This window comes from Hemitrygon akajei, chromosome 23 (assembly GCF_048418815.1).
Source record: "Hemitrygon akajei chromosome 23, sHemAka1.3, whole genome shotgun sequence".
NCBI lineage: Eukaryota > Metazoa > Chordata > Chondrichthyes > Myliobatiformes > Dasyatidae > Hemitrygon > Hemitrygon akajei.
Window position 1 is genome coordinate 16688889 of NC_133146.1, and position 24608 is coordinate 16713496.

The 24608-nt window shown below is 41.1% G+C and overlaps 1 protein-coding gene across 4 annotated transcripts in view; it reads left to right on the plus strand.

Moving 5' to 3' along the window:
* r3hcc1l (R3H domain and coiled-coil containing 1-like) overlaps window positions 1-24608 on the plus strand; it is a 315233-nt gene that overhangs the window by 169863 nt on the left and 120762 nt on the right. For 3 of the 4 annotated variants that reach the window (XM_073027035.1, XM_073027037.1, XM_073027036.1), the window contains one exon: window positions 2890-2960. The exons of the other annotated variant lie outside the window; for it this stretch is intronic. In XM_073027035.1, coding sequence (XP_072883136.1) covers window positions 2890-2960 — 71 coding nt within the window. The remainder of the gene's footprint in view (window positions 1-2889; window positions 2961-24608) is intronic. 4 annotated transcript variants of the gene reach the window in all.

Sequence of the window (24608 nt, forward strand, 5' to 3'; positions counted from 1 at the left end):
TAAGGTGCTATATAAACCCAGTTCTGACTTCCTAATCAAGCTGCATTGTGTGCTCCCCACTTTTACTTGAATTATAAACAGGGATTGTAAATCCAGTATTCAGTTGTGCAAAATTAATTTCTAAACACCTTGTAATTATACCATTACATTAGTAACGAGATTCATTGCAATGGCAGTGTTTCACTGTTATATTTCTGTTAGAGGGAAGAGAATCTGTTTTTTGATTCCATAGTACATGGGGAGTGTATCTAGCTATTGTTAAATACTCAACTTCACATCTGTTGCTTATGAAATATGATTTTTATTTGAGTTAATGTTACGCTTTCTTCTGTTTTGTCTGTATACTGTTGTCTTATCAAGTACATTGTATATTGTTCTAGTGGATCAACAGTGCTCCAGCATCATTAAAGATAGATTCAAGATGCAGAGGAGCAATTCCAAAGCTACTTCTGTGCCTCCTCCACCACCCCACCCACGTAGAGAATGAAGACTGATCTCCATTTGCTTCACTCTTTATAGCTGGTACGGGCACTGCTCAGCCCATGACCACGAGAAACTGCAAAGAGTTGTGGATACAGCTCAGCAACTTTCCCCTCCGTGGACTTCTCACTGCCTCAGTAAAGCAGCAAACAAAATAAAAGAGCCACCCATCCTGGATATTCTTTCTTCCCCTCCCATCAAACAGAAGATAAAAAAAAGTCTAAAAGCATGTATCACCAGGCTCTATCCCACTGCTACAAAACTACTGAAATCTCCTAGCACAACAAGGTGGATCCCTTGACCTTACAACTACCTCATAGGGTTTTTGCACCTCGTCTGCCTGCACTGTGCTTTCTCTGTACCTGTAACATATTGTTCTGAATTCTGTTAAGTTTTTCCTTGTACCACCTCAATCTACCTCTTTAATGAATTAATCCTTATGAACAGCATGCAAGGCAAGTTTTACGTTGGTCTGTGTGACAATAATAAATCAATTTATTTATTTACAGTTTTTGAGGCTAAATTGTTTTCTTGCTCCTTCCCCCTCTCTCCCCTGCCTCCCCCTTTCTCTCCCCCTCCCCCTCCCCCTCCCCTTTCCCTCCCTGCTCCTCTCTTCCCCTCTCTCCCCCTTTCACCCTCTCAACCCCTACCCCCTTCTCCCCCTCCCTCAACCCCTAACCCCCCTCACCCTCTCAACCCCTAACCCCCTCCCACCCCCACCCCCTTATCACTCCCTCTCTCCCCTTCACCCCTTCCCTTCTCCCCTTCTTCCCCTCTTCCACCCCTCTTCCTCTTTCTCCCTCTCCCCTTCTTCCCCTTCCCTCTTCCCCTCTTATTCCCCTTCCCCCTTCTTCCCCCACTCTTTTCCCCCTCCCATCCGTCTCCCCTCCTCCTCCCTTTCTCACTTTCCCCCTTCCCATTCCCCTCGGCCTCCCACACTTTCCCCTCTATCTTTCTAGTTTTCTTCCATGGGCACAGGACCCTATACTCTGCTGACCTTCCAATTTCTCCTCTGTTCTATTACTTCTTGCGTGAGGCTGCAGAGTTACTATTGTTCAAGGTAAAGCAATATCAGAGTGCCAAATAAAGTGCAAGTTACAGAACAAGTGCATGCAGTAAGGTGCAAAGTTATAATGCGGGAAATTGTAAAGTCAACAGTCTATCTTAATGATACTTCAATAGTCTTATAACAGAAGGGTAGAGACTGTCTTTGACCTGGTAATAGGTACTTTCAGGCGTTTGTATCTTCTGCCTGATGGGAGGGAGAGGAAGAGAGAAGAGAGGATGTCCCGAGTGAACCTGAAGACATGCACTCAACATTTTAGAAACAGCTTCTTCCCACCGCTATCAGATTTCTGAAAGGACAATAAACCCATGTACACTACCTCACTTCTTTGTCTATTTTTGCTCTCTTGTACTATTAATTTCATTTATTTTTAATATATTATATATTCCTTATTATAATTTATCATGTTTTTATTGTTCCATATTACAAGGCACTACTGTCACAAAAAACAAGTTTTGTGACAAATGGTACTGTGCAAATGTCTGAGGCACGTGTGTGTGTATATATATATATATATATATATATATAGCTAGGCTCCCAATACTTCTGCACAGTATTGTATTTGTCAATGTGGAGTGGAGAGCGAGTTTCTAAATCTGGCGGGAGCAAAGGATGTTGGGAATGGTGAGGGTGGGGTGCTGTGGGAGGGGTGTGGGACAGGTAACAGAGAAAGAGTGCCATGGGTGTGGGGAGGGTTGCAGACACACCCAGCCCAGAAACACCATCCAAGGTCATTTGATTCCAAACATTTGGTTTATTGATCATTATAGAATGTCTCTCTGATGTTTCCCCTACTCTCCCCTTTCCCTTCCTCTTTTCCCAATGTGGTTCCCCTCTCCCTGCCCCCTTCCCACTCTCAGTCCATAAAAGACCCATATCAGAATCAGGTTTATTATCACTCGCATATGCAGTGTGTTTTTTGCAGCAGCACAGTGCCACACATAAAATGACTACAGTGCTTTGCAAAACTCTTAGGCATCCTAGCTATATATATGTGCCTAAATCCTTTGTACGTTACTATATATCAGTGATGTTAAACTTGATTCTGATTCTGAATAGGGTGTTTCATTGTGTTGGCTACTTTACCAAGGCAGCAAGAGGCAATTTACATGACTAAGCCAATTCTGTCCTTTACCCAAATGCAAAATTCTAATTTCTCCATCTCTAACACATTCTTATTAAAATAAGTAAATACACACAAAGGCCAACATTTGGCAGTTAGTAATCAATGTAGCTCAGCCAAATGCTGCCAGTGGGCATTCCGTCTCTCTGCATCTCCCAATACATTTGATTTTTAACAAATGTCTAATTCTTCTTTGCAAATGTGCTATTTTTTTTGGTAGGAAGAAAGGATTTGATATCAAATGGGTGGATGACACGCATGCATTGGGCTTGTTTTCAAGTGCAATTGCAGGTAGGTTTATCTTTGAATAAATTATATTCAGCAGTAGAAATTTTCCAGGAGAGATTGTTTGTACAAAACAAAGCAAACTTAAAAATTAAATCTGTTGTAAATGAAATCAATAGTTCCATTTTGAGAAGTTATCTTTGAGATCCCTGTTCTACTATAGGGCAGCCAACCAGCAAATCTTCCAGATTGTAAAGATTTGGGGTTGAAAACCTTTGCTAAGATTTATTGGTAAACACAAATTGCTGGAAGTGCTTGATAAGCCAAAATTCAAAGTAAATTTGTTATCAAAGTGCGTGTATGTCACATATTTTACCCTTGTGGGCATTCAGAGTAGAACAAAGAAATACTGTAGAATCAATGATAATCTGCATGCAAGACTGACAAGCAACCAATGGGCAAAAGAAAATAAACTGTGTAAATACAAAAAAAAAACAAATAATAATAATAAATAGTTAATAAGTAATAGTGAGAAGATGAGTTTTAGAGTCCTTGAAGGCAACTCCATAGGTTGTGGAATCCGCTCAGAGTTGAAGTGAGGAAGTCACCCGCACTGGTTCCAGAGCCTGATGGTTGAAGGTTGATGGCAGCATCTGTGGAGAGAAAATTAAAGTTAATGTTTCAAACCACCGATCCATCCTCAGAACTGAATAAACCTGGAATTCTAATAAAAGGACGTTGGTCTTAAGTATTTATGTTGCTCTGTGAGTTCCTCTATTGGAGGAGTATTCCTTCTGAAGATTATTTTGTAAGATTTCCAGTATTAATTGTATTTTGCTTTTAAGCTGTTACTGCCTATCTACCTTATCTAGAAGTACTTTAACTTTTAACTAATTCTAATTCCTCTGCACAAATGGATCCCCCTTGTTATACAGTATTTACCATTTCTGCTCTCTCAACATCTAAGAGGAGAGCCTTTGTATCCTTGCCCTGTGCAAGCAGCAAATTCTAATTATCAATTTAGCTGTAATTATAGCTGGGCTGATTAGTAAGCTTGTAGGTGACACAAAAATTGGAATTGGTTTATTATTGTCTCATTTACTTAGACACAGTGAAACCCTTACCTTGCTTTTTGTTCATACAGATCAATTCATTGCACAGTGTATTCAGGTAGAATAAGTTAAAACATTAATAACATTCGGTACAGAGGAGATATCAGGGATAAGTTTCTTACACAGAGCGTGGTGAGTGTGTGGAATGGGCTGCCGGCGACGGTGGTGGAGGCGGATACGATAGGGTCTTATAAGGCACTCCTGGACAGGTATATGGAGCTCAGAAAAATAGAGGGCTATGGGTAACCCTAGGTAATTTCTCAGGTAAGGACATGTATTGTGCTGTAGGTTTTCTATGTTTCTAACACCAAAAGACACAAAAGCAGAATTATGCTACTTGGTCCATCGAGACTGCTCCTCCATTTCATCGTGGCTGATTTATTATATCTCTCAATCCCAATTCCCCTCCATTTTCTCTGTAACTTTTGACGCTCTTAGTAATCAAGAACCTATCAACCTCCTCTTTAGATATACCCAATCACCTCACCTCCACAGCCGTCAGTGGCCGTGTATTACACAGATTCACCTCTCTCGGGCTAAAGAATTTCCTCCTCATCTCTGTTCTAAAGGGATGTCCTTGTATTCTGAAGCTGTACCCTCTGATCCTAGACTCCCCCACTTTTGGAAATACCTGTCCAGGTATTTCATTGCAGAATAAAGTGTAAAAGCTACAGAGAAACTGTAGTGCAGGTAAACAATAAAGTACAAGGTCATAATGACGTAGATTGTGAGGTAGAGCTGATGGAATTGTGGATGGTGAGGAAGGTTGTCAAGGATTGAGTAGGATATAGACCAGTTGTAAATTTAGACAGATGGAGTTTAATCCAAACAAGTACGAGATGTTGCACTTTGGAAGAACAAATGTTATAGAAAAGTATAGATTAAAAACCCTTAGTAGCAATTGATGGGCAAAGAGATCATGGGAGACAAGTCCACAGCTCACAAGTCACAGTCCACAGAAAGTGGTAACGCAAGTAGATAGGGTAGTAAACAAAGTGTCTGGAATGCTTCCCTCAGTTAGTTAGGGTGTTGAGTATGAAAGTGGTGAGGTTGTGTTGCAACTATATATAAAGTTTTGATTAGGTCTCATTTGGATTATTGTGTGGATCTATGGTTGCCCCATTACAGGAAGGCTGTGAAGGCTTCAAAGAAGATGCAGAGAATGTTCACCAGGTTGCTGCATAGATTAGAGAGCTTGAGCTCTAAGAAGGGGTTGAACAAACTTGGGTTGTTTTCTCTGAAGTAGTGAAAGCTGAGGGGAGACCTAATAGAAGTTTATAAAATTATGAGAGCTATAGATACAGTCGGACCTTTTTCCATCATAGAAATATCTAACACTGGAGGGCATAGCTTTAAGATGAGAGGGGGTAAGTTTAAAATTAAAGTATGGAGGCAAGTATTTTTTTACATTGATTAGTAGGTCAGCAATAAGAACGCATTACCAGGGAAGTGGTAGAGCAGATACAACAGCAATGTTCAAGAGCCAGCCGGATGGTGCACATGAAGATGTAGGGAATGAAGGGATATAGGGCATGATGGAATGCTTTGAATTGGCATCGTGGTCGGCACAGACACGGTGGACTGAAGGTCCTCTTCCTGTGCTGTATTATTCTGTGTTCTAATTCCCAGTTACAGAAGGAAAATGAGATCCTGACAATGTTCAGCAGCCAGCTGGAGTGAGCAGGAAGTACTGGAAGCAGAGGTTTACAGCTAAAGGGAATGCAGTCCAAATCTGTGGGAATAGAAATAGGAAGGTTTGTCATTACATCTTAATTTTTTAAAATAGCAATCCAATGATTAAATCAGACAATGCATGGTAAGAAAAACCAGTAAAGTCATAAATATGTGCTGTAGAGTATCTTTTCTTTACATTGTGTTACATTGGTTTTCCTTTTTGCATGAATTTAATTAAAAATTGCTCTTTTTTTCTGTCCCGTTATTATATATTCTAATTGAGCGCCACAGGTAGGCACCTGTAAGTGTTCATTCCGATACAAAGACAACACCTGGGGGTAGGGATGATGGGGAGCAGTACCCTTTTATTTGGGGTGAAGGTCTAATGTTAATTTGGCAGCAGGGCTTATTTCAGAGGAGGTTATTTGAATGTTGCATTGGGTGCAGCCAGCTGTTGTCTACTGATAACTAAAATGTGCCTGGCATTTAAATAAATGCTTCTGATTCTTGCCATTTATTTTTGCTGCCTTTTTGCAAGTAACATGTGTAAAGTGACTAACGAGAATTCACTTCATCATGTTTCCTTCAGAGAATTGCTTTACACTCATCAAGTTGAGCGATGTTGGTGCTAAAAATTAAAATGCACTTCCCTTCTTTTGTCAAAGGTAGATTTGCATTGATGGAGTGTCACAGAGAACAGATGCACAGCACTCCTTCATTTGACAGCATTCATTATTATAAATAGACCATCAGCAACCCACCCATACTTTAATGGAGCTTGTGAACTACAGATAAACCTAAAAGCCAAAATCTGGAAACTCTTCTTTCAGAAACTCGATTGAGCCTCCAGCATTTATTAGGATAGAATGAGGCAGAAGGGAAAATGGAGAAGATGTACACACTCTCAGATGATATTTATAATGATAACAAGTTAGAGAAACATTAAAGCACTTAAACTTGAGAAATGATTGCTCTGTCCGATTAAAGATGAAAAATTAGATTTATTTTTCACATGTACATCGAAACGTACAGTGAAATAAGTTGTGTTGTATCAACAACTGACACAGTCTGAGGATGTGCTAGTGGCAAATGGAAAGTGTCACCACACCAACATAGCATGCCCACAACTTACTAACCCTAACCCGTACGTCTTTGGAATGTGGGAGGAAACCAGGTCACCCGGAGGAAAGGAGATAAGGTGAGAGAGGGAAATGGGAATGGGAAATGGTGAAGGGGGGAGGGCAATTACCAGAAGTTCTAAATGGGCATTGAACCCATGAACTGCCTGTCCACATTTTTATTTCTGTTTTTTCAATACTTATTTTAACTTAACTATTTAATAGACATATATAAACTTAATGTAGCTCAGTTTCTTTTCCCTGTACATTTGCTTATCATATATTTCATTGCACTGCTGCCATAAAGTTAACAAATTTCACAACGTATGAATCTGAAGGAAACCGACGCAGTCAGAGGGAGAACATACAAACTTACAGACAGCAGTAGAAATTGAAACTGGGTCGCAGATCGCTGGCACTGTAACCAATGCACTACAGTGCTGTCCAGTTAGAGCATAACTGATCTATATCTGAACTCTATTTCATAACCCTAACTCAATTGTCGTTTAAATCTAATTTTGATACAATATGGCCTCTGTCGTCAGTTGTGGTCGACCATGGGTACTGCACCTCTGGTAGTCACTGGCAGTGGCTTCTCCAGGGCGCAAGCCAGGGCAGAGTTGATATTGAGATCCCTCTGTTGCCCATGCAGTGGGACCCCCCCCCCCCCCCCTCCATGCTGATGACAGGTGCTGGGTACAGCAGTCAGCCGCCTTCGGGACTCCGACTCTGGAATTTTCCTCCGGGTTTACTCCCAAAGCCTCTCCCGTGAGTGGGTATAGCCGCAAGGCAGCGGAGGTTTGAAATCAGAGTTTTCCCTCACCTGGATGAGCTACCATCCATGGTTAATGAGCCCCATCTGCCCGGAGCAACTGGTTTTAAGGCGTCAGTGGTCCGCTTTTGCCTTTTCTGTTGTCAGTGAGAACAGCTCCGCCGGGCATAAGAACTATGCCACACGTGAAGGCCAGGAGTTGGACTTGGTTGTCAGAGGCTGTTTGAGACGCACGCCATGAAGAGCATTTGTTTAGCAGTGGGAGCCCGTCCCCACTACCACCCTTCGGCTTTGACTACCTTTGATGCTAAATCTGAAATTTACAATTGATCCCTGGCCCCAGCAGCTTTTATATTTGGGGCTGAGGTGGTGATGAGCAAGAAGATGGTGTCTAAGAAAGATCTCTCGAAAGTGCCACAAAATGGCACAGCAGTACTTTGGTGTGCATCTCTGTAGTGTACTCACTACTCTGCCCCATCAAACATGAGGAAGTCTGTATGTCCCAGTCTTGACAAAGGGTTGCTACCCATAACATTGGTACATTTCCCTCCAAAAATGGTGCCTGACCTGCTGAGTTACTCAAGCAGTTGATGTGTTGCTCCAGATTTCCAGCACCTGCAGTCTCTCTTGTGTCTATATTCTTCTGTCTGTAACTTGTCACCACCCACCCCAGTCTATTTATCTTTAACACTTCAATCAGAGGGGTTGTAGGGCTCTTCAAATTGTTTAATATCAGAGAATTTTTACTCTATGCAGATATGCACAAAACAAGAAAGCCCAAAGAATGAATGATAAAAACATCACACCCCAAAGCCCCCCCCACAAACAAGCAGAAGCATCAACCCTCCCCCCACTTGCGCCAGCAGAAGCACTGAACCCCCCACTTCGCCCACACTGCAAGCAGTAGCAAAAGCCCCCTAAAGAGACCTTGATATAGAGTCAAAAACTACAGTCCATAACCCAGCACTTTGGTATCTCAAACAGTTCCGAGGGAGAGATCACTCCTGCAACAACAAGGCCAGAGACCAGCAACTGGCTGTTCCAATGTTATAATCTTCCATGTTGCTTCTCTAATCCCCCGACTCGAGAAACGACAAGCTCTCACTCTCCATCAAAAGAGTTAAAGAGGGGGGCCTTCTGTCTGCAGCACACACCTGCTGCTGTCCTGATATTTCAGTCTCCCATGACACTTCAGTCAGCGAAATTGGGAACCGGGTCCACAGAGCCATTCACTGAACGAGCATGTCTTCCAGGCAGTTCCTGGAGATAGCAAAGTGCCAAGCCACACAGCCAGTTTGAAGACTTGCCACTTGCAAAGAACTACAGTTTGAGCTGTAGATCACGGACTCTGACAGAACCCCAACCACTTTGAAAAGAAAAGAAAGACAAAAGAGAGATGAATAAGCTGTTTCATGGACAAACTGGAAGGAGTTGCCTGGGTCTGCAAAAACTACTGACTCCATCTTTCTTAGCTCCTCCCAGTGAAGCTTCTAATATTGTTTTATGCTACCAAATGGAGAAAGACTGCAGGTGAGCAAAGTAGGAAGGGATCGAGGAGTACCTACTACATCCATTGCTGAATGTTTGCAGGTATGTGCAACTGTGGTTCAGAAGGAAAGTAGTGTATAGGCCTTTATTGGAAGAGGGTTGGAGTTTACAATGGGAAGTATTGTTATAATTGGCCAGGCTGTCGGTGAGGTCACAGAGTACTCTGCATAGTTTTGTTCTCCTTATGTAGGAAAGGATATATTGATATTGGAGGCAGTGAAGAAGAGGTTCACCAGGCTCATTCCCAAATCAAAGGTTTGTCTTTTCACAACCAGCCAATGAAATTAGATCTGTATTCCTTGGAGTTCAGAAAAATACGATGTGATCTCACTTAAACATAAAACACTAAGAGATTGTGACATGCTAGTTATTGAGATGCTTCCACAAGTGGGAGGGTCTCGAATGGGAGGACATTGTACAAGATTTGAGATCAGTCATTCAAAGCTGAAGTGTGTAGGAAGAACTTCTTGCAGAGGGTGGTGAATCTTCAGAAATCTCCACCGTAGTGAGTTATGGATCACTGGGGACACTTAGTGAAGAGGTACTGTAGATAAAATGTTAAAAGCCTAGAGAATTGATGGCGATGGGGAACAGTCATAAAAGAGAAGATGAGACCTGGGTCAAGTCAGCCATGATCATATTTAAGGGGAAGCTTGAGGGTTGGAGTAGCCTAGTCATAATTTCTCATGTCCTTGTGTAGGATGTGTCCAACTATAACCAGTTGCCTCATCAGTTATCCTTGTTGTACTGTGCTGAATTGAGTGCATGGAGACCATGTCTTTTCCACTGACAGAAGGAGTAGGGTGAGGAATGTTCATAGTCATGCTGGTTGCAAAGTCAAACATCAGGACTGATGTTCCCTGGCTCTCGTCCTCCCTCCAAAGGAGTATTGCTCCATTTTGTAGCAGAGTGACTATGAATGTAGGATAATGGATGACTGTTGGAAAGCTGCAAAGCTATAATTCATTTGAGTCGGCCTTCGGTGGTATAAATTGTGACTGTGATGTGTTTGAGTAGTGTACTAACAGATTCAGACTTTAGGGTTTATCACAGGCTGACAGGCCATCACTCCATCCTCTCTGGATGGTTCGGATAATAAAGTGGAGTTACACTGAGACACCTGTCTGAAATCAACTGCATTATGGCAGTGAGATTAAAGCCAAAAAACAACAGTTTAAAATTAGGCATAACAGAGAATGCTAGAACAGCAGAGCAGATGAGTTGGCATATGAGAGAAAGATTTGTCATTATGGTTGGATTTTAAATTATCTAGAATTACTGCTCGACTGAGAGACTCTTTCTCTAGAGTGGAGAAACTTATCAGAGGTCTTTAAAACTGCATGTTGTGAGGGTATTCAAACAGTGAACATCAATCAAATGTGGAATTCAGGAGAGACATAGCCAGGAAATGTTTGTGGAGTAGGATTTTCTATCCTATGCAGTTGAGATCAATACCACCAGTGCAGTTAAGGAGAAGCAAATAAGTATTTGAGCCAAAATGTCGACTGTTTACTCGTTTCCATAGATGTGGCCTGGCCTGCTGAGTTCCTCCAGCATTTTCTGTCCATTACTTTGATTTCCAGCACCTGAAAATTTTCGCTTGTTTTTAAGTATTTGAGAGGGATAGGAATAGGGAGAGGAATGTGGTAATGGGTTAAGAGGAAGCGAGGGGTTGAAAGAGACACTTTGGAGAAACACTGACAATTGGGCTGAATGGCCCAGGACATAGAGAGTGAAAACAGGCCAATTGGCCCTCCAAGATCATGCTAACAATCAACCACCCATTTACACTAATCATATGTAATCCCTTTTTATATTCTCCCCACATACCTTTTAACTCCTCCTCCCCCACCCCCAGATTCTATCACCTGCCTACACATTAGCAGCAATTTACAACAGGCAATTAATCCACCTACCTTCATGTCTTTGGGATGTAGGAGGAAGTCAGAGAATCCAAGGGGAACCCATGGGGATGCAGAGAGAACATTAAAATTCCACATAGGATTACAACTGATCCCAGGTCATTTGAGATGTGAGGGGGCATCACTGTTAGCTGCTCATCTCTGCAGCCTAATTTGCTGTTGCAGATTCTGTGCAAAGAGCCAAACACATCATCCTCTTTTAGGGTGTGACTGACCTGTCTGTATCCACTCCAAACTTTAGCAGCCACACACTCAATATTTTAGGAACAACTTCTTCCTCTCCACCATTAGATTACCGAATGGTCCATGAACACTACCTCATTATTTGTCTTGTGAATTATTTATTTATTTTTCCAACTTGTAATAATTTTTATGGCTTGCACTGTACTGCTGCCGCAAAACAACAGATTTCACAACATAGACAGCCAGAGCCTTTTTCCCAGGGTAGAAATAGCTAATACGAGGAGGCAAACTGTAAGATGTTTGGAGGGAAGTATAGGGGGGGACATCAGAGGGAAATGTTTTACACAGAGTGGATGTGTGGTACGTGCAGCCAGAGGCAATGTTGGAGACAAATACATTGGAGGCACTTAAGAGACTCCTGGTTAGGCACGTAAGTGATAGAAAAATGCAGGGTTATGTCGGTGGGAAGGGTTAGGTTGATCTTGGAGTAGGTTTAGGGTCAGCAAAACATTGTGGGCTGTAAGGCCTAAACCTGATTCTGACATTGTGACAACAGGGTGGGAGGCCTTTTAATTAGAGGATACATCCATCTTCAGAGGGTTAAGATTTTTACTTTCAAGGTATATTTACTTTGAACTTTGAAGAACTCCTCTTCAGGGAGCTGACTAATATTTGGGACTGAACCACTCGGTGAGTGCAGAAGATGTGCAGAGAAGCTACAGGGCTGGATTTATCATCCCACAAATGGGATGGCCTGAGGGAGAATAATGGGCTGAGCATTTAAGATAAAAAATTATACCTCATGGCTCCTCATCTACTCTGTTTATATAGCACAGCGGTTAAATACTTAGCATTAGGTTTGCTGCGAATATTAACTTTAAATGAACTGTGCTGAGGTGGAAATTTTGCACTGCTTATGATCATTATGTACTCAATCTTCAGGTGAAATGTTAAATTGCATTCTGTGATTTTTATGTTGTCAGATATTTCTATACTGAAGTTCACTCCCATAAGATAACGCTTGCTGTTATAGACTCTAAAGTGTTACATTGTCCTGGGTCAGACAACAGAAATTATACCATGTTTGGTATAATTCTCTCACTAGAAATGTTATGAGCCCTATTGCATTCTCCAGGCAAATGAGTTGGATCAGAGTAAAAGCAGGTTTATTAACTGTAAAAAAAAATAGAAGCAAAAGATCCAAATAGCAGATTTTACATTCAATTCCAGGTTCAAAAATAATAAAATATGTAACGCCTTGATAACTCTCCTAATAAAACAGGGTCCAAGTCAGTGTTCGTAATATAATTTATACATGAGGATGCATACACCCCATGAAGCCCTGAAGTGCTTTCTAGTTTAATGGCATATGGAACCCTGAGCACAGGCTGCAGCATATATTGCTGTCTAAATATGGAAATATTTGTTTACCCTTTCATTGGGTATATCCTACCAAGCTCCTCTTGCTGGAGTGAAGTCTGCTTTAGTGATTTGATCCTCAGCAGCATCTCAGCCCTGGCTCGGGGAACATCAAGGTACATGAAGGCACATAATAAAATAGACTGAAGTCAGCATGGTCTTAAGGGGAAATGTTTCCTCACAAATCTGTTAGAATTATTTGAGGAAATTTAAAAACATTTCAGGAAGTATATTGTATACATTTCTCTGACATTAAATTTGATCTTTGAACCTTTGAAATTTAAGACCATAAGACATAGGAGCAGAATTGAGCCATTTGTCCACTGAGTTTGCTCTGCCATTTCATCGTACCTGATCCATTTTCCTCTTGACCCATATCAAGAACCTATCAAACTCCACCCTAAATAAACCCAATGACCTAGCCTCCACAGCCACCTGTAGCAAAAAATTCCACATATTCGCCACCCTCTGGCTAAAGAAATTCCTCCTCATCTCCATTCTAAACGGACATACCACTAATATTTGTATTATTATTGCCCTCTCTTGCTTTTCTGTTGGCTTTGATTTCCGTTGTCAGCCACAGCTGTGTCATTTTGCCTTTAGAATACTTTTTTTGGAATGTATCTATCCTGCATCTTATGAATTGTTCCTGGAAACTCCAGCGATTGCTGCTCTGCTGTCATCCCTGCCTATGTCCCCTTCCAATCAACTTTGGCCAGCTTCTGTCTCATACCACTGTAACTCCCTTTACTCCAGTGTAATACTGATACATCTGACTTCCACTTCTCCCTCTCAAACTGAGGGTGAATTCTATGATACTGTGATCATTGCATCCTAAGGATTCCTTTACCTTAAGCTCCCTAATCAAATCCGGTTAATTACACCACAACCAATCCAGAATAGCTCACCCCCTAGTGGGCTTATCTGTGAGCTGCTCTAAAAATCTATCTTGTAGGCATTCCAAAAATTCTCTCTCTTGGGATCCAGCACCAAACTAATTTTCCCAATATACCTGCATATTGAAATTACTCATGAATATCATAACATTGCCCTTTTACATCCTTTTCTATCTCCTGCTGTAATATGAAGCTCTCATCCTGACTATTGTTTGAAGTCCTATAAATAACTCCCATCAGGGTCTTTTAACCCTTGCAGTTTCTTAACATCAGGAAAGGGGCAGTGGCAGAGGCGTCTGCTTCATTATAAATACGTTGTAGTGCCTATACTTAGCAGCCTTATCTCACTTCTGTATTCCCAACCTGGAACATCTAACGATTAATTTACGAACATTAATTTGAGAACCAAGAGGTTTCTCCTTTATGATCCTGACTACACACCACCAAAGGCAGATGTCAAGCTAGCATTCAATGGATTGAGAGCTCTGATTAACATACAAAAAACTACTGAACATAGTGCTTTTCACATCCTTGTCAGGGATTTTAATCTGGTTAGCTTGAAGAAATTCTTGCCTTGCTACCACCAGCACTTCACCTGCAACACAAGAGGACACAACACAATTGACCACTGCTACCTGCCCATCAAGAATGCCCACTGCAACCGCATCTCCAGAAATATGACCACTAACTATCCTACCTGGATAAAGGCAGAGACTAAAGAGCAAGTCACCTGAAGTAAGGACAACAAAGAGATGGTCACAGGAGGCAGTGGAGTAGCTACGGGATTGCTTCAAGTCAGCGGACTGGACCATGTTCAAGAACTCATCAGAGGACCTGAATGAATGCATGGACTTTACAAAGGCACTCGTGCACGAGCATGACCCCACAAAATTATTTAGCTTTTTTCCCCAACCAGAGACTCTAAATGAACCAAAAGATTTGCAATCTGCTGAGGGTTAGATCAGTGGGGAGGCATAATTTTAAAGTGATTGGAGGAAAGTATGGGGACTGCCAGATGTAAGTTTTTTTTACACAGAAAATGTCTGTGTGGAGTGCCTGCAAAACGTGTGGTAGAGGAAGGTATATTAGGGCCATTTAAGATAGATAGGAATATGGATGATAGAAAAATGGAGGGAAAATGTAGGAGGGAAAGGTTAGATTGATCCTAGAGCAAGTTAAAAGGTCTGTGCAAGATTGTGGGTCAAAGGGCCTGTATTCTATATTCTAAAATGCTTTAAGGGGGTATGTAGAAAAGATGGCAGATGAAATATGTAGGAAATGTGAAATTAGTACATGCAGTCTCCAAGAGGACCACTACCTTGTTGTGGTGTGGAGGCTTACATGTCTCAATGACCCAGAGAGTCACCCAAGCCAAACAGGTCAAAGGGTAGAGGCCAGTCTTAAGTGTGGTCTACAGGTCCTCCAGGTTTGGGGGTTCAGCTCAGAGCAACAACCCTGACTGGTAAGACGCAATTGATATGGAAACAGCAGTGAAGAATCCCTCTACATCTGAGTGCGATGATATTCCTGAATTTTCTGGAATTTGCATGACTGATAGTAGTGAAAACCGAGAGGAAGCTACAGACATGATGAAGGAAGCCATGAACACCACCAGAGATGGAGGACCTTTATTGTTGCCCTAAACACCAGCGTTGTAACAAACAGTAAGTAAGTTCATGCACCATAAAAGTTATTTGTTAGAAAGCGAGAAGTTAGGAAATGTTGATGTTCCAAATGACCCATCTATGATTTAATACAAAGTATGACTTTCCTTTCAGATGTTAATGTTAACTAACCCGGTTCAATCCTGTTATTAAGCAGGGAATCTGCTGAAGGGCTTGAACAGATTGGAAGTATGGGCAAAGAAGTGGCAGGTGGAATATAGTGCAGGGAAGCAAATGGTCATGCACTCTGGTAGGAGAAATAAAAACGTAGGCTATTTTCTAAACTGGGAGAAAATTCAAAAATCAAAGGTGGTATGGAAGGCAAATACAATGTTGGTATTCATTTTGAGAGGACTAAAATATAAGTGCCAGGATGTGATGTTGAGGGTTTATAATGCATTGGTCAGACCACACTGGAGTACTGTAAGCAGCTTTGGGCCCCTATCCAAGAAAAATATGCTGTCATTGAGAGGGTCCAAAAGATGTTCACGAGAATTATTCCAGGAATGAAAGGGTTAAAGTTTGAGGAGTGTTTGGCTCTAGGTCTGTACTCCCTGGAATTTAAAAGAACAAGTGGGGATCTCATTGAAGTCTATCAAATATTGAAAGACCTAAACAGAGTAGATGCTTCCTATAGTGAGTGAGCCTAGGAACAGAGAGCACAGCCTCAGAATAGAGGGACATCCATTTAGGACAGAGATGAGAAGGAATTTCTTTAGCTAGAGGGTGGTGAATCTGTGGAATTCATTGCTACAGATGGCCGTGAAGGTCAAGTATATTTAAAGCAGAGGTTGATATGTTTTTGGTTAGTCAGGGTGTCAATGGTTACAAAGCGAAGGCAAGAAAATGGGGTTGAGAGAGCTAATAAATCAGCCATGATGAAATGGTGGACCAGGCTTGATGGGCCAAGTGGTCTAATTCTACTCCTATTTCTTGTGTTTTTAAGGTCTTATTCTTTGAGATTTCTCTCAGTACTTCATTCACTATGGATTCCAGCATGTCTCCCACCACTGATAATGTTAGGGAAGAGCGAAGGCTTCCCTGTTTTCCATCTTCCTCCTTCATTATATAATGAAGTCACATTTACAACTTTCCAATATACAGAATCAATTCCAGTATCTATAGAACTGTTAACAAGATCTTTAGAACCGGTATTGATTTATTATCATCATATATAGCATGATACAATAAAAGTCTTTTGTTTTGCATGCTATCTAGACATACCATGCCATAAATATTTAACCGAAGTGGAAAAAAGAAAATAAAATGTAGAATATAGTGTTACAGTTATGCAGAAAGTGCAAGGACTACAGTAACATAGATTAGGAATTCAAGTTCATCTTTTAATGTTCAAAAGGTCCATTCAAGAGTCTGATAACACTGGGATAGAATTTATCTTTGAGCCTGGTGCAATAAGCAATTAAGAGGGCAAATGGTAAGTTACCCTTAATTAAAAAGTACAGGAGCAAGGAATGTTTTTGCAATTGTTACAGAGCTTTAGAGAGACCACACTTGGTGTATTGTGCATGGCTTTGGTCTCTTTACCTAAGAAAGGAAGTGTTTGCCATTGAGAGAGAGCTGCAAATTCCAACAATGCCAAGCTTACTGTCTGAGGAAATGTTGACTGTGGCACTGTATTCTGTTCAGTTTGGAAGATTGACAAAGGATCTGATGAGCATTTACAAAATTCTTAAAGGGTTTGATTGGCTTAATGCAAGGAGGATCTACAACCCAGGGGCGCCGTTCAGAAAAGAGGAAGGCTGTAGAACAGAGATGAGGGAATTTTTCTTTACAGCGTCAGCATTCTCAACTCTGGAGGCTCAGTTATTGTGTTATTTCAGAACAGAGAAATTCATAGATATCTGAGTATTAAGTGATCTGGGGTAACGCTTAAAAAAAAGACACTGAGGCTGAGCAGCCAAGTTCTTAATGAGAAGCAGAGTAGACTCGAAGGCCACATGGGTACTCCTGCTCTTAGTTATCATGTCCTTGTGTTTCTGCAAGAAGAATTCATGACCTCTCTAAATCAGACACTCTGAATGGTGGTCTCCCAGCCTGTGATCACACCATGCAAGATCATACTATCTCTGAGTTAACTCAATAGCAGGGTGGTTTCAAAGAGCTGAATGCCAACTCATGCTCCTCTGTCTTCAGTTTTTTCATTCAAAGCCACTGTCATCCTTCAGTATCAGACGTCTCCATAAAACAGGAAGATGTTAATTGTGATGGTGCAAGGTGTCACCAAGGAATTACAAGGCATCTAACCATAAGACCCTACAAAGGATTGTGAAGACTACAGCAAGGATCATCGGGGTCTCTCTTCCACCCATTCAAGATATTTAACCGGAGCACTGCATACACAGTGATATTAGCATTGTCAATGATACTCCCATCCATCCCACAATCTCTTCAACACCCCTGCCATCAGGCAGGAGGTACAGTAGCATTAAGACAAAGATTGTTAGAATGAGAAACAGCTTCTTCCCCCCCCCCCCCCATGATGTGACACTACTATTCACTTTTATTGTGTCATAAATGCACCTAATGCTAAACGTCAGTCTTCTGGAATATATTTTGTTATTTGTGGTAATATTACTTTATGTCTTGTGTGTGAGTTATATGTACTACTTGGTCCAGTGAAATGTTATTTCATTAGGTGGGCAAGTGTATATGGTGGAATGACAATAAGATTGAACTTTAATAGCCATTGAAGTATGGTCACTGTTAAAATGTAAGAAAGGTGAAACTCCCAAAGACAGCAGTGTGAAAATAGATAATCTGCTTGATAAACTATGAGAGAAAATTGGACTGGGGAGAATTACTCCACTGCTCACAACAGTACCATAAAAATCTCTGCTAACAACTCATTGTATTGCCACGGATGGTTGAATGGTGCCACAACAACAATTTCTCACTCAATGGCAGCAAAACCAAAGAGCTGATTATCAACTGCAGGAGGAAGAAACTAGAGGTCCATGAGATAGTCTCATTAGAGGCTCAGAGATGGAGAGGATCAGTAAATTTTTGCATAGTAGGGGAATTAAAGGTTATGGGGAAAAGGCAGGTAGGTGGAGATGAGTCCATGGCCAGATCAGCCATGATCTTATTGAATGGCGGAGCAGGTTCGATGGGCCAGATGGGCTACTCCTGCTCCTATTTCTTATGTTCTTATGTTAAATTTAAATTCCTTAGCTTTATTAGAAGATCTGTCCCATGACCAGTGTGTAAGTGCCATCACAAAGAAGGCAGACAGTGCCTCTACTTTCTTGGAAGTTTGCACAGATTCAGCATGTCATCTAGAACTTTAACTAACTGCTACAGATGCACATGGAGATTATCCTGACAGGTTGCATCACGGTCTTTTATGGAAACACCAATCCTCTGGAACAAATAAGTTTACATAATATAATGGATACAGCCCAGTCCATCCAGAGGCAGAACTCTATCTATCATTGAGCATATCTACAAGGAGTGCTGCCACAAGAAATCTGCATCAAGGATCCATGCTATCTAGGCCATACTCTTCCCACTACTGCAATGGGAGCAGGAGGTACAGTCGCCCTAGGTCCCATACCACCAGGTTCATGAACAGTTATTAACCTACAACCTCAGGCTCCTGAACTTGAGTGAAGCATGGATAACTTCATTCACCACAACTCTAAACTGACTCATTTTCAAGGGCTCTACAACTCATGTTCTCAATAATATTTATTTTTTTACTTGCACAGTTTGTCTTCTTTTGCACATTGGTTGTCTGTCATCATTCTTTATGTATAGCTTTTCATAAATTCTATTGTATTTCTTTATTTTCCTGTAGATGTCTGCAAGAAAATAAATCTCAAAGTAGTATATAGTGACGTATATGTTCTTAGATAATATATTTACTTTGACTTTGACAGTTTCAACCTTCTATCTTCCTTAGCCCAACAATTTATTCCTTTATTAGCATCTGTTCAATTCCCTTAAAATTACATTGAATCAGCTTCCAGCATCCATTTTAAGCAGCTTATTCCAGGTTATAACTTGCATTTAAAAAGTCTACCCTTTGGTTCTTTCACCAATTAACTGAAGTACGTGTCTAATCATCGACCCTCCTGGAATCAGTTTCTCCTTACCCACTATTGAAACCTTACTTTTTTAACACTTCTATTAAACTTTCCTTTAACCTTTTCTCTTCAAATGTGTGCATTCCCTTCTTCTCTACCTCATGTACACACACATATACATAAAATGTTGCTTTTTGTCAATTATTTTTGCATCCATTCTAGCACTATCTAGAGAAATCAGCAAGATTTCTGTTCTGTCAGCAGCACAAGTTGGAAATCAGGCAGTTTCTATGGAGAGGAATAAATAGTCAATGTTTCAGTCTCAAGATTTTCAGCATCTTCTGATTCTCTTGTGTCTGCTAGTTAAAGATAAAGACGAGGTTGTATATACAGTATGATGGAAATCCAAAGCAACACATAAAATGCTGGAGGAACTCCGCAGGTAAAGCAGCATCCATGGAAGAGAATAAACATTCATTGTTTCGGGCTAAGACTCTTCATAAGGAGTTCTAATGAAGAGTCTTCACCCGAAACGTCAACTGTTTATACCTCTCCATAGAAGCGAACTGACCTGCTGAGTTCCTTCAGTATTCATGTGTGGTTAAAGATACCCAGATACGCTTCATTTGTTACATGTTCATCGAATCATCAAATCATCACTGCATCATTTGTGTCAACAGCCAACACAGTTCAAGGGGATGCTCCATCATAGCGTGCCCAGAAATTACAAACCCGAACCTGCAAGTCCTTGTAATGTAGGAGGGAACCAGTGCATCCAGAGGAAACCCTTGTGGTCACAGAAGGAACATAGAAGCTCCTTACAGACAGTGGCGGGAATTGAACCCAGATTTTACAACCGGCACTGTAAAGCATTACAGGCAGTCCCTGGGTTACGAACGAGTTCCGTTCCTGATTACTTCTTTAAGTCGGATTTGTACATAAGTCGGAACAGGTACATTCGGTATTATTTTAGCATCAGTTAGTCAAACATTTGTCTTTCTATGGATATAAAACACTTAAGAAACCTATGTACAGGTATTTCAATAATTAAACCACTGCGTTACTTAGTAATAATTGTAGCTTTCATCAGAGCAGGGCCTTTCACATGCTCCGTTATTCTCACTTTATCCTTTAAAATTGTTCCGATTGTTGACCGACTGTAGCCTAACGCTTTTCCAATGATCGATGGCATTTCACCTCTTTCCGATCACTTTATTATTTCCACTTCATTTTCAATCATAATCATTTTCCATCAACGGAACAGAAACACTGTGGGCAGCAGGTCCCGTGCTCTGCCAGGTCCTAAAATCCACCGCACAGAATTCCCCGGGTCCTGAAGTCCACTGCACTGAGACAGGTTAAATGGGACAAGTGGGGCTGGTGCTGACTGGAAAAGGGTGGGGGGGGTGGTCAGGGTGAATCTTGTGAATAAGTCGGATGTTCGTAACTCGGGGACTGTCTGTACACCAACTGCTCATATATCTCCAGGTCCAACTCTTTAAGTCTTGTGGCTATTTATCAGAGTAGTGGATACAGTGTTGAGATCTGAAATTTTAAACAATCATTGTTTAAAGTTGCAGTCACCAAGACTGTACCTGAAACCAACTAATCATGGGCAGTTACTCTAGAAGGACAGAAGAATGAAATACTAAACTTGCATCACATCTTGCTTTCACCATGCTTGAACTACAGTGTTGTATTACAAAAAAAACATGAAAGCATCAAGATAAGTACAGAGAAGATTTACAGATCTGGAGACTTTTCAAAAAGAGATGAGATTATTAGATTTCCTTTCTCTTAAAGAAGTGAGGCCAACAGAGATCTCTAAAATGATGAGAAGTTTCACCCAGTGAACACATGGTGTCACAAGAATAACCTTTCCCTCAGTGTCAACAAACCAAAAGATCTGGTCATTCACATTAGGAAGTGAGCATTGCACATGCTCCTGTTTACAGATGCACCATAGAAAGCATCCTCTCCAGATGCACCACGGCTTAGTACGGCAACTGCCCTGTATGGGACTACAAGAAATTGCAGGTTTGTGGACACAGCTCAGCTCATAGACTATCTACACTCCTTGCTGCCTCAGTAAAGCAGCCAGCATTATCAAAGACCCCACTCACCCCAGCATTCTCTCCTTTCCCTTCAGATTGAAGATAGAAAAGCCTGAAAGCACCTACTAACAAGCTGAAGGACAGCTTCTGCCCCCACCATTATAAGACTATTGAATGGTTCCCTAGTACGATAAAATGGGCTGTTAATCTCACAATTACTTTGTTCTGACCTTGTACTTCATTGTCTACCTGCACTGCACCTTCTCAGTAACTGTAACACTTTATTTTGCATTCTGTTATTGTTTTATTTTGTAGTTCCTCAATGCAGTGTTAAAATTATTTGATCTTTATGAACAGTGTGCAACACAAGATTTCCATTGTACCTCTGTACATGTGACAATAGTAAATAAATTTACAAAGCAAAGAAGATAAACACCATTAGTGAAAATGTATATATTAAGGAAAGAGAACATGAAATCTGCTGACCCAAAGAAGTTGGCGCAGAAAGTTTAGAATACAGTTCCATCATGGGCACTGCCCTCCTCAGCATCAAGGATATCTTCAAAAGGTGGTTGCTCAAGAAGGTGGCATCCAGCATTTAAGTCTCTCTCCATCCAGGACATGCCCTCTTCTCATTACTGTCGTCAAACAGTAGCTGCAGAAGTCTGAAGACACACATTCAGTGTTTTTGGAACAGCATGCTTCCACCTTTACAAACACCAAGAGGGGATAAAAACAAATTCCATAAGGCCATAAGATTTTGGAGCAGAATTAGGCCATTTGGCCCATCGAGTCTTCTCCACCATTTCATCATAGCTAATCCATTTCCCTCTCAGTCTCAAACCTCCTGCCTTCTCCCCATATCCTTTCATGCCCTGACCAATCAAGAGTTTATTAACCTCTGCTTTAAATGTATTTAAACACTTGGCCTCCACTCTTTGTAGCAAGAAATTCCACAGATTTACCACTCTGGCTGAAGACATTCCTCGTCATCGCCATTCTAAATGAACATTCCTTATTCTGACTCTGTGTCCTCAGTTCTTAGACCCTTGCACCATAGGAAACATCCTCTCCACATCCACATTGACCAAGACCTTTTAACATTCGATAGGTTTCAATGAGATCCCCTCATCTGAATTCCAGTGAATACAGGCCCAGAGCCATTAAATGCTCCTCATATAAGTCTTTCAATCCCAAAATATTTATTGTGAACCTCGTTTGAATCCTTTCCAATATCCACACATCCGTTCTAAGGTCAATCACCCAAAACTGGTCACAATACAGCATTTCAAATTAGGCTTCACTAGTGCCTTACTTACATATTCTAGCCTTCTTAAAATGAATGCTAACATTGCATTTGCCTTCCTCTTCAACATCAGCTCAACCTGCAAACTAAACTTTAGGGAATCCTGCACAAAGACTCTCAAGTCCCTTTGCACTTAAGATTTTTCGATTTTCTCTCCATGTAGAAAATAGTCTATCATTTTATTTCTTTTACCAAGGTGCATGATCATACACTTCCTGACACTGTATTCCATCTGCCATTTATTTGCCCATTCTCCTAATCTATCTAAGTCCTTCTTGTAGCCTCCCTCCTTCATCAAAACTACCTGGCTCTCCACCTATCTTCGTATCATTTGCAAACTTGGCCACAAAGCCATGAATTCTGTCACCCAAATCATTGACATATAACGTAAAAAGAAGCAGACCCAACAACGACCCCTCTGAAAGACCTCTAGTCAACCACTACCCACTCTATGCCTTCTGCCTATCAGCCAATGCTGTCCATGCTGGTATCTTCCCTGTAATACTGTGGGATCTTATTTTGTTAAGCAGCCTCATTTGTGGCACCTTATCAAGAGCCTTCTGAAAATCCAAGTACACGACATCCACTAATTTTCCTTTGTCTATCTTGCTTCTTATTTCTTCAAAGAATTAACAGATCCCTCAGGCAAGAAACCATGCTGACTACGGCCTATTTTATCATGTGCCTCCAAGTACCCTAAAGCCACATCTTTAACAATCAATTCCAACATCTTCCCAACCACTGAGGTCAGACCTACTGGCCTATAATTTCTTTTCTTCTGCCTCTCTCTCTTGAAGAGTGGAGTGACATTTGCAATTTCCAGTCCTCTGGAACCATGCCAAAATCCACTGATTCTTGAAAGATCATTTCTAATGCCACCACATTACTTTTTGCCACCTCTTTCAGAACCCTAGTGTGTGTACCACCTGGTTCAAGTGACTTATCTATCTTCAGACCTTTCAGTTTCCCAAGAAACTTCTCCCCATTATTGGCAAATTAACACACTTCTGCTCCCTGGCCCTCTCAAACTTGTAATCATACTGCTAATGTCTTCCACAGTGAAGACTGATGCAAAATACTGAATCAATTCATCTGCCATTTCCTTGTTCCCCATTACTACCCCTCCAGCATCATTTTCTGGCAATCCAGTATCTACTCTGCCCTCTCTTTTACTGTTTATATATCTGAAGAAGGTTTTGGTAGCCTCTTTAACATTATTGGCTACCTTACCTTTGCTTTCCATCTTCTCTTTCTTTATGACATTTTTATTTATCTTCTGTTGGCTTTTAAAAGCTTCCCAAAGGGCTAACTTCCCACTAATTTGTACTGTATTATGATGTATCTATCCTGTATTTTCTGATTTGCTCCCAGAAATTCCAGCCATTGCTGCTCTGCCATCATCTCTGGTAGTGTCCCCTTCCAAACAATTTTGGCCAGCTCCTCACTCATGCCTCTGTAATTCCCTTCACTCTACCATAATAATAATCCATCTGACTTTAGCTTCTCCTTCTCAAATTGCAGGATGAATTCTATTATATGATTACTAAGGGTTCCCTTACCTTAAGCCCTCTAATCAATTCTGGTTCATTGCACAACACCCAATCCAGAATAGCTCATCCCTAGTGGGCTTATCTATGAGCTGCTCTAAAAAACCAAGTCGAAGGCATTCTACAAATGCCTCCTGTTGGGATCCAGCACCAACCTGATTTTCCCCATCTGCCTGTATGTTGAAATCCCCCACGACTATTGTAACATTACCCTTTTAACATGCCTTTTCAATTTCCCATTGTAATTTGTAGACTTTCATCTTTGCTACTGTTCAGAGGTCTGTATATAACTCTATCAGGATCTATTTACTCTTGCAGATTTTTAGCTCAACCCACTTTTTAACAACAGAACCACCCCATGCCCTCAGTCTATCTGCCTGTCTTTTGATATAATGTGTATCCTTAGAAGTTAAGCTCCCAACTATAATCTTCTTTCAGCCAAAATTCAGTGAT